At 31.8% G+C, this 13091-nt stretch overlaps 1 protein-coding gene across 10 annotated transcripts in view; it reads right to left on the bottom strand.

Annotated features, from left to right (window-relative positions):
* Window positions 1–13091, bottom strand: part of LOC118187598 (putative ATP-dependent RNA helicase TDRD12) — a 342589-nt gene that overhangs the window by 279353 nt on the left and 50145 nt on the right. For all 10 annotated transcript variants that reach the window (XR_015043602.1, XR_015043603.1, XR_015043601.1 and 7 more), the window contains exon 7: window positions 11574–11629. Coding sequence is in view for 6 of the 10 variants with exons in the window: in XM_085825776.1 (XP_085681902.1) it covers window positions 11574–11629 (56 nt within the window). In the remaining 4 variants the exon portion in view is untranslated. The remainder of the gene's footprint in view (window positions 1–11573; window positions 11630–13091) is intronic.

The raw sequence follows: 13091 nt of genomic DNA, 5'->3' as shown, positions 1-13091 counted from the left end.
TCTTATCATTGCCTTTACTTTATCTCTAATGATAAACAAATTAAAATTTTGTCCTTGTAATCCTAACTTTAATTCCTTTAACTTTCCAAAAATATCAGCTAAATATGTTAAACGTGCCAACCATAATTCACTAAATCAACATTTTTGCAATTCTAATTTTTAATCACAGAGGAAAATTTGAATTTCTGACCGAAGTTCAAAAAGAAGATTTAAAACTTACTTCGGAATGTAACAAAAGCGTTTCATGTTCACTGCCCATCTCTTGGCTTAAAATCTTAAATATTCAGGAATTTAAAGTTCGACTTTTAAAAAATAACAATTTTCACAGCTTCTTTAATTGATTTAAAACAATTTGCAGGCTTTCAGGGACTGTTTTGGCTACTACTAAAGCTTCACACTATATGGAGCAATGAGTAAATTTAGTTACAGTTGCAATTTTCTTTATTTGAGAAATCATTCCAGAATGTTTTCCTATTAAAGACTGAGCTCCATCACTGCATATATGGGAATGCTCTTATTCAAAGGAAAATCATTCTTAGACATAAAACTGTTAATCACTTTGGAAATTTTACTAGAAGTTGCTCTATCATGAAGAGGTTCACAAAATAAATACTCTTCAGCAGTTCGTTTATCTTCTTCAAAATGCATGTAAACTAATAAATGAACAGTTCATTATATCAGTACTTTCATCCAATTGCAATGCGAAATACTCATTGTGTTTTTATTTTTTGAATAAGTGTCTCTTATCGAATTTGCCATGTCATGAATGCTTTGACTTACTTATCATTTCATAATGGAATATTAAGTTTATTAGCCACTTTTTTGTTGAATGATGTTAAACAATATCTTTAGCAGCTGTAATATAAGATTTTCTCCAATAGTGTGAGCCTGCCCAATCTTAGCAATTCCTAGGCTTACTAGAAAACTAGCTTCCAAAGCTTTTCCACTTGAAGTAATAAAACCTTTCATTAATTGTTTACTATTTTTGAACTCCAATAATTTCTTCTTAAAATATTCTTCAGATTTATCCTTTAAACTGGCATGCTTAGATTCAAGATGTCTTTTAAGAAACGATGGTTTGATACATTGATTGGATAATAGTCCACCACAAACAGCACACTGAGGTTGCAAGTCCATTTCACCTTGACTCGAAATAAACCCAAGTGATGAATAACTTTCATTATATTTTCTATAAGTAATTTTTCTTTTCTTTTCAATATTCTTAGTGCTAGTAGATTGTCTTGGATCTATCACCTGCGAATTTTTACTTTTCTGCTCAGTCAATCCGAGGCATTTTCCATTTTGAATTTCTAGGTTTGTTTTATTATTTTTTACAAATATTGAAATGCATAAAATATTACGAGTTCTTCGAAAACAAACGACAACATTCTCAAATCGTGTAGAAAAGTAAAGAATACAAAGTAACAACAAGACAAAATACCTGCTGTTAAAGACAGCAAACCGATGTAAAAAATCATTCTCATTGATAATGGATGAATATGAGTGCAAAAATGGCGACATAAAGTTCCAACATTCTAATAAATAGTTAAACTCTAAACTAAGAGAATTAATGAGATATTATTATCTTTTTTATGGGAACTTATTTTTATTTCCCATAAAATACAGCATTCCTTTCTATCAACCCTCCTAAAAACATCATTTACGGCAGATTTTGTTATGTCTGCAGCTAAATATTTGTGAAATGTACAACATGGAAGAACCACGAAAACTGCCGTGTAGACAGATCGTTCGCCTCTTGCTAAAGTCTATAAGTGGCTATTGACCTTGAACAATGCTCAGGTCACATAAATTTACAAGTGTTAAGGAAAAAACTCAATCAGGATGTTGGGGTTTTAATTTTTGAATTTAATAGTTAAAACTACTTTGCTTCTTTGCGTACCACCTATTTTTCTCTTGTGTACCACCAGTTGAGAACCTGTTCTATGGCAGTATTTCTAAACTATTTTCAAACAAAAACAACTTTTATAAAGTGAAATGTTCTGCAAACCACCACCTTATTCTTGTCTCTTTCAAAAGCATTTCTTTTAATATATGTCATTACCAGTACAAAATACAATTGAAATTCATTTAATTTTCTACTTTTTGAAGTAATTAAATTAACAGAAAATTTAAACTCATTTTTAATTATTTAAGGCTATTAGCATTTAGATAATCTATCTTATTTATTGAAAATTAAATAAATGTTGGTACTCACGTTAATAAGAGTGACAATGCTAATTCTTGTATAGTTGTTGCATTATTTGGATGTATGCTGGTAAGCTTAAGTTTAAAAAGGATGAAAACCGTTCTCACATAAGCAAACTAAGTTAACTTATAAATAAATAAAAATTATTTATTTATAATTTTTAAAGCCCCATTTGTTTCGCTATATTTTATTTTCACCATAATTGAGGTCCAGAAATTAAACATACATTTTGCTTTGAATTTAATTTTAAGTCCAATGTAATTTCAGAGTTCAATTAACTGTTCTCTGTCATTCAAATGTCACTTTCAATATCACAATGGAAAAGATCATGAAACCATGAAAATTCATTACTGGAAAATAAGTTTCCAACCGTGATCTCAGATTTTCAAATGCAGAAATATGTATTAATTCTTTTCCAATAACAATACTTTCTAATGAAAAATATTTTAAGACTGGAAATAGAGAAAACTACCTGTTTTACACAATAACCCAAAAACCAAATTTCTTCTCAAACATCTTGATTTTCTCATGTCAAAGAATTACCTTGTGGACAAAGATTTAGATCATTTTAGTTTTGATAATACATCTGAAAGCTATGAGTGACAGTGCAAGAATACATCATCAGGAAGAAATGGTGTAAAATCTTTGTTAATTTCGTTTATAGACAACCGGATTATTTTAATTCAAAGAAACCTGCATGTACCTTAGACAGAGGTAGCCAACAAGTCGATCGTGAGGCTAATTTTGGTCGATCGTCGATTATTCGCAATGATTGGAGTGGAATTCCATGTACAATGGACATTGAAGCGATTGTAGAAGACAAAACCTTTTAGCAATAGTTTAATGCATTCTGGGAATTTGCAGAGGTCATAAATTCCTAGAATTCTAACAGCCTGACACTGATCTCAGCCCATCCAGCACAATACATTTTGACTTATGTTTTACACTTGTTACTTGAGCATTCTCAGCAACAGATCTCTAAACTGTGGTTATGACACTGAGAGAAAAATAAGGGATAGTATTAAAAATATATTAGGAATAACCATAATTCTATTTAAATTAAGATTTCAGTATTTAAATCATAATAAAAATATTGTAACTTTAACATACTTCTTGTAAATTTGAATAGATCTTTATTAGATTTTAATACACTTGTATTACTTTGTCCGATCGTAGTATGCAGTATTGTTATCACTTCTCTCAACATAAACGGAGATAATAGTCACAGTTCATGAATTTTGAATTTTCTAAAAAATATATATATATTTCAATATTTATTCTTTTGCATTATAGTATACCCATGAACATTAGTAAACTGAAGAAATCGAAAACTTATCACTTCATTGAAGAATGGAAACTTGATTACTTTTTTACAATGTTGAATGATAAATGTTGTTGTTTAATATGCCTTAGCTCAGTAGCTATTGCTAAAATGGGTAATCTGGGGAGACATGTTTTAGCTTTACATAACGAGTATCAAACAGATTTTCCACCAAATTCTGAACTGAGAAAACAAAGTTAGGGATCTTAAAACTCAATTAACAAATTAACAAAGCGTTTTTAAAAAGCCAAGGTTGAATCACAAGCAAGTAACTACTGCATCATTCAAAGTAAGCTTTCTCTTAGCATAAAAAAAAAAAAAAAAAAAAAAAAAGAGTAAACCATTTCCCGATTGTGAATTTGTAAAAGAAATTTTTTTAGAAATTCAGATTCACTTTTAACGATTTTAAAAATAAGAGTGAAATTGTTGCTGCAGTTCAAGATCTACAGTTGTCTCGAAACGCAGTGATGCGACGAATTGAAAGAATGACTGGGAATGTGAAAGAGCAGTTATATAATGATATTAATAGATATTCTTGCTTTTCGTTCAGTGTGATGAATCGACAGGAAACTAACGAAGACTAAAGAACGATGATTCCTGACTGATTCCCATACCGAAGACTCATTATTATAACGCACCTTATACTGAATCACTTATACCTTATACTGAGTGTATAATCATTGTATGTACACTGATGTGCAAAAATTAAGGACGAGACGGTTTTTTTTTTTCAATATAACTTTGTACAAAAGCTTTCCAAATCAACACATTTAATACCGTAAGATCCCCAATACGTAAAGACATGAGTAATGTAAGCAACACTTACTAAAAGAGAAATCAGAGGGATAAAAAGAAGCTTTATTAAAAAAGTAGCATGGAGCGCAATGCGACTGAAGGCCGAAACATCCCTGTGATGGGTGTCCAGCAAGAAACATCCGGTCTTTAATAAGGGATATGATCTCCCCTGACTGCTAGGCAGGTTTCACAGCATCTGCCCATGCTGAGAATAAGGGTGTCAACGAGTTGTTGAGGCATTGCTGCCCATTCGTCTTGCAGCGCCAATCCAAGCTCCGGAAACGTTACTGGTGGTAAGGTACGAGCTGCCAGGCGTCTGCCTAGAAAATCCCATACATGCTCGATGGGATTGAGATCCGGAGATCGTGCCGGCCAATCCCTACGTTCAATATCCTCACTCTCTAAGAGCTGTTCGGCAGCTACTGTGCGATGACATGGTGGATTGTCGTCCATGAAAAGGAACTGCGGACCCATAGCGCCTCTAAAAAGACGCACATATGGAAGAAGAATCTCGTTACAATAACGGGTCCCGTTGACTGAACCTGCGTCGAAGATGTGAAGGTCTGTACGACTACCAAGCATGATGCCTTTCCCAAACGAGAACACCGCCACCTCCATACCTGTCCCTTTCAATGATGTTCGAGGGATGATTGCGGCTTCTCCGCTCTCTGCAGATGAGTATGCGATGAGAATCGCTACTCAGACTGAATCTGCTTTCATCTGTAAAGAGTACTCGTCCCCATTCATTGTCTCTCCAATTCCGGTCTTCCCGGCACCACAGAGAACGCCTTCTCCGATGGGCAGTCATTAGAGGTACACACCGTACAGGGCATAGTGCAAACAGACCACCACTGTGCAGTCTTCTGGCCACGGTAAAACGCGATATCGGTCGTCCAGTCGCCTGTGTCGTGTGTCTAGCAATTTCTCCCGCTGTCTGCCGCCTATTTCTTCTGGCCTGTAAGGCAATATACCGGTCATCTGCGGTTGTGGTTCCTTGTGGACGACCACTACTAAATTCACAGATAGCTGTTCCTGTAGTTTGAAATTGTCTCCAAAGTCGTGAAACGATGCTGTGAGCAATTCCTAACTCTGCAGCCACACTTGTCACACTGCGGCCTTCCTCCAACTTCCCAATGATTCGACCTCGGGTAAAAGCATCCAGATGTCGTCTAACAGATTGATTATTCGCCATTTCTCGCTGAGGCAGCAACTCGGTGTGATTTTAACTGCTATACGGCGTGCAATCTCTTTGCCAGAAATACTGATCTTACACCGACAACATGCTTTATACTACTCAGACACTCCCCCATTACGTCTACCTGCATATCTGCGCATGTGCTACCATACATCACCTTACTTAATCTCCTGATTGGTCTTTCTGTCCGCTCTGCCTCTTCGTTCAGCTGATATGCTAATTTTTCAACTTCGTCCTTAATTTTTGCACACCAGTGTATTTTACACCCTTCTCCCTCCATTAGACTACACCTATGACAACAAGGTCGATGACACACTTTCAAGATAAAAAGTCGATTTTATATACAAAAAAGTTGGCCCACACCTGCCTTAGACCATGAAAGTCAGCAAACTTTAAAATGAAGGAAAAAAAACATCTGTGCTCAACACCCACATCATCACAAAGTAATGAAAATATCCTGGTATTCAAAGGCTTTTGTAATAAGGTTAATTATCTTAATACTATCTTCTAACATGGTTTTTAAATTTAGAAGATATTTTTTTGGCCGCCGAAGTTGCTCTATGAGTGAAACAGTCGACTCAGGTAAAATCAAATGCCACTACTCTAACACTAGCTAATTTTTCCAGCCAATTCCATGCTTCTGGAACACACTCACTTAGAACTTTAAAAATTTGTTCAGTTGTACTCATTGGTGGAGCCTTCAAAAATAACATTTTCATGACTGTCAATGTTAAACTCATACCTGATATAACAAATCAATTGTACATTATTCAAAACACTTGTTGTCTTGTCTACCTGAAGTGAATAAAATAGACTTTTAACATTATTAGCCATATCATTTATCCAGTGTGCGACTGTATCATTAAGGAGTGGTATTAAATAAATGTCCTTGGATAATTTTTTCAATAAACATTGCTTTATCTTATCTTTTGTTAGCTGGAAATATTAAGGTCTCCCACTCTTTGCAATGTTAGCTTACCATATAGGGGGTCTTCTAAGGCCTTTTTAACCGTGGAAGCTATATCAAAAACAACTTTTTTGTTGTTGTCATTGTTCAGTTATTCAATACAACGTTAGAAAATTCTCACAGATTTACTTTTACACTTGTATGTTTTATCTCAGACTGCCATTTCAATTTTGTGGGTTTTATACACTTAGATACAAGCACTTTATTAACATACAACACACTGACATTTTGGTTCGCTTTCATTGTTGCCAAGACCAGAATGTGAAGTCTGCAAGTAGTAACAAATAATAAATTTAATAAAATGTCAATTTTGGGGGGAAAGAATGATAGATGATTTACAAGAATAATTTCTAAACTAAGGTTTCAGTTACAGTATGGTATATAACAGGGGTGGCCAACCTGCGGCTCTCTGACGGATTACTTGTGGCTATCGATAAATGTACCCGTTTCCTTTTCATTTTTGTGTTATTATATTTTTAAAAATTAGTATCATTCCATACATGTTTCAAAATGTCTTTTAAATTACAGACAACAAATATGAAAGACTAAGTGCAACGTTATAACAAATTTCATTTCCGTCCATAGTCTCTTGATTTTTTTCTGAATTCATTTAAAATTAACATAATTAAAGGTGAGTTTTCCATTTCCAATATAATTATGACCCAAAAAGCATCTGGAGAATTAGAATTAATAGAGATGCAAAAAGATCAAGCTCTACAATTAAAATATAAATCGACTCCGATTACTGAATTTTGGAAATTTGTGCTGGAATCGAAGTATCCTGACTTAAAAAAATCTGCTTGTCAAATTATTTCAATATTTGGAACAACATACTTATGTGAATCATTTTATTCCACTTTAAAATTTGTGAAATCCAAATACCGATCAGTATTAACTAACCAGCATCTCAAAGAATTATTGAGAAGTGCTGTCATCAATTATTTACCAAATTTTAAAGAATTATCAAGTAGTAAAATAAATGTGTTTAATTTTTAATATTTAAATTCAATACACATATTTTGTACTTTTATTTATATGTTTTCAATAAATATAATTTCTGTAAGAAACATTTTTAATAACCTTTTTGCACACTTTTTAAATACGTATTTAATTGCAGCTCAGAAAAAATTTCAAATTTTGAAAAATGGCTCGGACTATCAAGGAGCTTAGCCACCCCTTTTATATACAGTTAGTCTGCATTTTATTTTATTTATTCATTCTTTTTAAATCCAAGGAGAACCACAAAAGCAGGCTTTTGGACTTTTTTTAGTCCATAGGCCACAAACTGAAATGCTGCTATGTAATACACAAAGTTCTCATACTTTTAGCAGCTCACTTTAGAATAAGCCACAGTTTCAGTCCATCTAATTTATTTAAAACGCTGAGCGCGGCACCAGTCCCTGGAGACCGGCAGTGAACTTTCCGTGTGATCGGCATCAGTCCCTGGGGACCGGCACTGGAATTTTCGTTTGGCTGACATCGGTCCGCAGGAAAGTTAAAAAATATATACAATCTCAATGAAATGTGATCAAATTTAGTTTTAATGAAATGTATTGAAACATTCTAAACAAAAATACGGCTTAGCTCACTGCCGGCTGAACGGGAAGGACAGCAAATTCGGCATCGCGCTCAACGTGTTAAATAATACCAATCTGACATTTTTAGAAATCATTATCACTTTTTGTATGCATGAAGTACTTTTATGTATATATACACATAGTATATTTAATTTTCATATCAATTTATAAAATGCAAAAAAACTGGATATTCATTTTAATGATCTGCAGTTTCTCAATTAAGCAAAGGATGCCTATATTTTAAAAATTATAGCAAAAATTTGGAGCAGCATATAACTATCTACCTAGTTACAGTATAAGCTTTATAAACTATAATAGTTAAATTTAATGTAATTTTAAACTTTACGTTAATTAATGTAAAGTTTTTATAACTATAATAGTTAAATTTAATGTATAATCTTGAGAACCAGCAGTAACAATCACAACGAAAAAAATTTTGATTCACGAACTTCCCATTCTCTCACTTGACAGTCTCAGACCTTCATTTTGCACGAATTAAAATTTATTTTGTATTAGTCCCCTCCCCTCTTTGGCCATTTCACAGTTCTGAAAAATGATTTATCTCAGTAGCATTATTTGAAACTACATGTATATAAAATATCTTCCTTTCTAATAATAAATTAACAATAATCCTTTAACTCCTCTTTTAAATTTGAGCATGCTCCCTTCTTCATTCTAAAAATAGCAAAGCAATAGCTTTTCTAATGTAATCCTGTAATTCTGAAAAGTGATACCTCAACTGATCTCTACTGCACAATTATTCCTGGAATGTGATGAAATTTTAACACAACCTCCAGAATATTAATATGTTACAGATCTAAAATTTGGCTTTGCTTAATTTAATTCTTGTCATGTGATCCAAAATATAATCTGTTTAATATAACCATGCTTTCCTATAAAAGATCTTTGCTGCCCAATCTTGTTCTCTTTCCTTCCTTTCTTCTTGCTTCTAGCTCTTTCTCGCTTGCAAAACTGATATCATCTGCTTGCTGCTTGATTTCCTACATTGTTTCAGAAATGTAATATGTCAAATATTAATCCTGGGGTGCTTATTCGCTGCCATAATGCAGTGATATGGAAAAAATATCCTTCAAGAATGTTCAAAAATAAATTATGTGTTAACTCATAACACATCTGTCTGCAAATTATTCATTCTTCTACAATGCAGCTAAGTAATAACCACCCGATCGCCAGTCAAGCATGTCAAATGCATGTTCTAAATATCTCAACTACTACAACGATTGCTAGAAATCTCTCTTCGTAAAAAGGTTCATTTCATTACCACTAATTATGCTTATTTTCATTACAAACACACATAATCTTTTTTTTTTTTTTTTTTTTTTTGTTATTTATAGACATTGTGGTTAAATCTAAAATGGTAACCTGGGACAGTTACCATGATTGCGACAGTTACCAAGCATGGTTATATTGTACTTTGAAAATAAGTTCTTACTGCAGTTATCCAGTCCTTACCAAAATTGGTGGGGGAGTGCTAGAAAGTCTACACATACTGGTTCATACATAGCGGACCCATATCAAACCATTTATGTGATCAGAATAGGAAATATAAACTGCATCATCAGTTTTTTTTTAATTTTAGCTTTGGTATGGACTATATGCACATAAATTACATAGAATTATTACACAAAAAAGGACTAAATTTTACATGCACGCACATCAATAAATAATTAGGCACAGCAAAACAAATACACATTATCTGAATTAGTGCGAAGTAAGCATATTACATCATTTTTATTTACTATTATATTAGGATTAGTAGTGGTAGTCACAGTCATGGGGGGGAAGTACTCATTTACTTCTTGACAGATTATATTCTGGAAAAAGAATCTATATTACAATGCCCAATTAAAAATTTACTGATTTAATTATATAGAGAGAGTGTGTTATATGAATTGTTTGTAATTCAATGGTTGAAAAAATATGAAAAAGTATCAAGCACACAAAGTTAATTCACCCATATAAAAAATATAAGACATATCAATTCAGAATTGTTAACTGAATTATAGGCCTAATTCTCATTCAACAAGAAATAAGCAATTAATGTATTTGCAAAGATGCCATCCTTTTAAACACATTTATCCTTAAAATCCAACAAATATCATTTAAAAATCATTAAAAAGATATTGAAATTTTAGCAAAATCAATAAAGGGTTTTAATAAGGATGCAACAATGAACAACTGCTTTTCTAACATCTTCATTAACTAAAAAATTTCTGATGAATTCAAGCTGTTATGATGACTATTAAGAAAGGGGACCATTTTTTGCTTCATTTTACTCATTTGAGTTATTGCCACAGATAAGCTGACTAGTCATTTCTTCTTTCAGAAGGATACAACAATTTTATCCCATAAACAAATGCAAAACGAGTTGATTGTACTTATTTCTTCTGACAGTATTGATGTAGCAATAAACATAAACAATACCAGCCAGAAATTGTCTTAACCTACAATTCTATCACTAAAACAATAGTTTCAATTTATCAGATATTTCAGAATTAAGGTTTGTGACCATAAAAAGGCACTGATCATTAGGCCTTTCAATGAAAGTGATTCAGAAATATGTGGCAAAAATGCAAAGGGGACCAAAATAAGCAGATTTTGTAGCAGAATATGCACACAGAGTATTTCGAGGTGGTAAGTAAACAGTCACACACAAACTACAACAGAAATTTCTTTAAAAAACATCAAAAAGATTAACTATCCTTACACATAGTCTTTTGAGTCATTAGCAGAAAAGACAGATGATGATATATCAGAAGATCAGCACACTGTGCCAAGCACTGTACGTACTGCAGTTGCATGAAAAAAAAGAAAGCAGTATTTGCCTGTAACCATTTCAACAAGTAAATTTCAACAAATATCAGAAGACAACATGTCCATTATGTTAACTAAATATATATAACATTTTTGTTTGGTTGTTTTTATTTTAAGTTGATGGGATGCAGATGTATAGTTGCAGTCAAATTTTAGCTGTCTTTGCAATTTAACACCTTTTTTTTTCCTTCCTGGACTAAACAGTTCTAACTAAACAGAAGAGCATTCCAATTATGACTTACATACATGGCAATGGGTGCAATCTACATGTCCAACTTAATCATATTTGTAATTTTTCGACATCTTTTGAGAATACAGCAGATGGGAAAAAAAAAAAAAAAAAAAAAGACAGCAGCAAGATATTCATTGGAGAGCAAGCCCACAGTAGGAATGTTTTCTCCCCCCCCAAGAATAAAACTATTGCATTTAATATATATATATATGACATAATACTTCATGATCAAATAATTAAATTCACTTGTTTATAAATTTTGAATGTATATAAATTTTAAACATAATTGCCAAAACTTAAATACAACTATTATTAACATTCTAGGGTTAACTAGACAAATAATTTTACATTATAATTAAATTCAAATGAAATAAGAATATTAAAACTATAATTTTTAATGAAAACTAGTTCTTGAAATTTTTATATTTTAAATACAGATTTTTACCCTTCTGTATATCTTTCACAAATTTATACGCAGAAGTATCCCAATTTTCTACTGGCCTATAAAAAGGAAACTATCTATTAATGCATTATATAATATATAAAATATTAAAACAGAATGAAGAAATTTATATAATACACTTTAACATAACAGCTTAAACTAGAAATAAATAAATTCAGAAGTCAAATTAGCATTCAAATTTCAAAGATTATGCTGCAAACTGCTAAAAATAATTAAATTTATATTTTTGAAAAATGAACACAAAGTTTTAGCTTACAAGATGAAAGCAATAATCTTTTTCCTGTTAAATACCTGTCTTAAATTGTTTTCTGTTAAATACATTAAACAGGTTTACAAAATACTGGGAATGAATTTAAATCCTTCTAAAGTATACAATGCTACTCATAATCTCTTAAAATTTAAAGCTGACACTGCTAAAATTTCATCAACTGCAACTAAGAATTAATCACAGGATAGTTCTCAACTAGAATATTATTGCCAAATTGAGTAGAAGTAAATAAATTTCTGTGCAAGATAAAGCAGTAATTAAAAGTTTTTATCATTTATTTAAGTATCCCCCGACACCCTCACTTTCATGCATGTTAATTCAAAGCTATTTTATAAACATTATAAACAGAATTTAATCTTTGCTATATATATATGGAATAAAATTCAAAGTAATTGTTAAAAACATAATAAACAATGCAATCTTTTCAAAATCAATGAAAAAGAAGTTGAAAAATTGAAAGATATATATATAAAATAAGGTACAAGAAAATGTAAAAATTAAATGCATATAATATACATAAAAGGCCAGAATATGAATTAATTTATGCTCTTTCTCATGGGAGAACAATAAAATGTTCGCATCTGTTTTCTTACTATGCTATCCGAGATGTAGGGAGCAGCAGTGGGGACCCTCTGAATTATTACAGTCGGCTAACCTCTGAAAAGCGATTTTTGGAATGTGGGAGGGAAGTGGTGGTGAAGCATTATACTGACTAGTGAAAGGAAATTAATTAATTTTTGGCTAATTGTCATTGTGTAATGAGGAAGAAAAGAAAAAGAAGTAGTAGTTTTCACTGCTAACGAGCTATTTAGCAAACTTAGAACATGAAATAGACTCATTTGTTATGTAACAGCAAAAGTAATAAGAAAAGCAGAAAACAATGATTTTTTACATTATATACAATTATTTAATTAATTACACTACGTACAAATCCTCCAACTGATAGTCATCCAACTTATATCACCTTTTCAAGTTAGGAACAAATTTTCATATCCCTAACAGTTAAATAATTCAGAGAGGGTATTTAATGCCTGCTCTTTTAACACAATGATTAATAAAGCAATTAGGTACTAGCTTATTTTTGAGAATTTTAATAAGTAGCAAAATTTTGCACTGTAGATCTATTGTATCTGTGCAAATATTTTTAATATGTTGTATTTGATTTAAGATAGTATTACTAATAACTTTCTCGGAGAAGACCAATTTATTAATTTGTTAATATTGAAACTGAA

This window comes from Stegodyphus dumicola, chromosome 10 (assembly GCF_044657685.1).
Source record: "Stegodyphus dumicola isolate Sdum_Otavi_A_Nest chromosome 10, ASM4465768v1".
NCBI classification, from domain to species: domain Eukaryota; kingdom Metazoa; phylum Arthropoda; class Arachnida; order Araneae; family Eresidae; genus Stegodyphus; species Stegodyphus dumicola.
The sequence above is the reverse complement of the archived record's forward strand: the minus strand, read 5'-3'. Positions and strand labels throughout refer to the sequence as shown.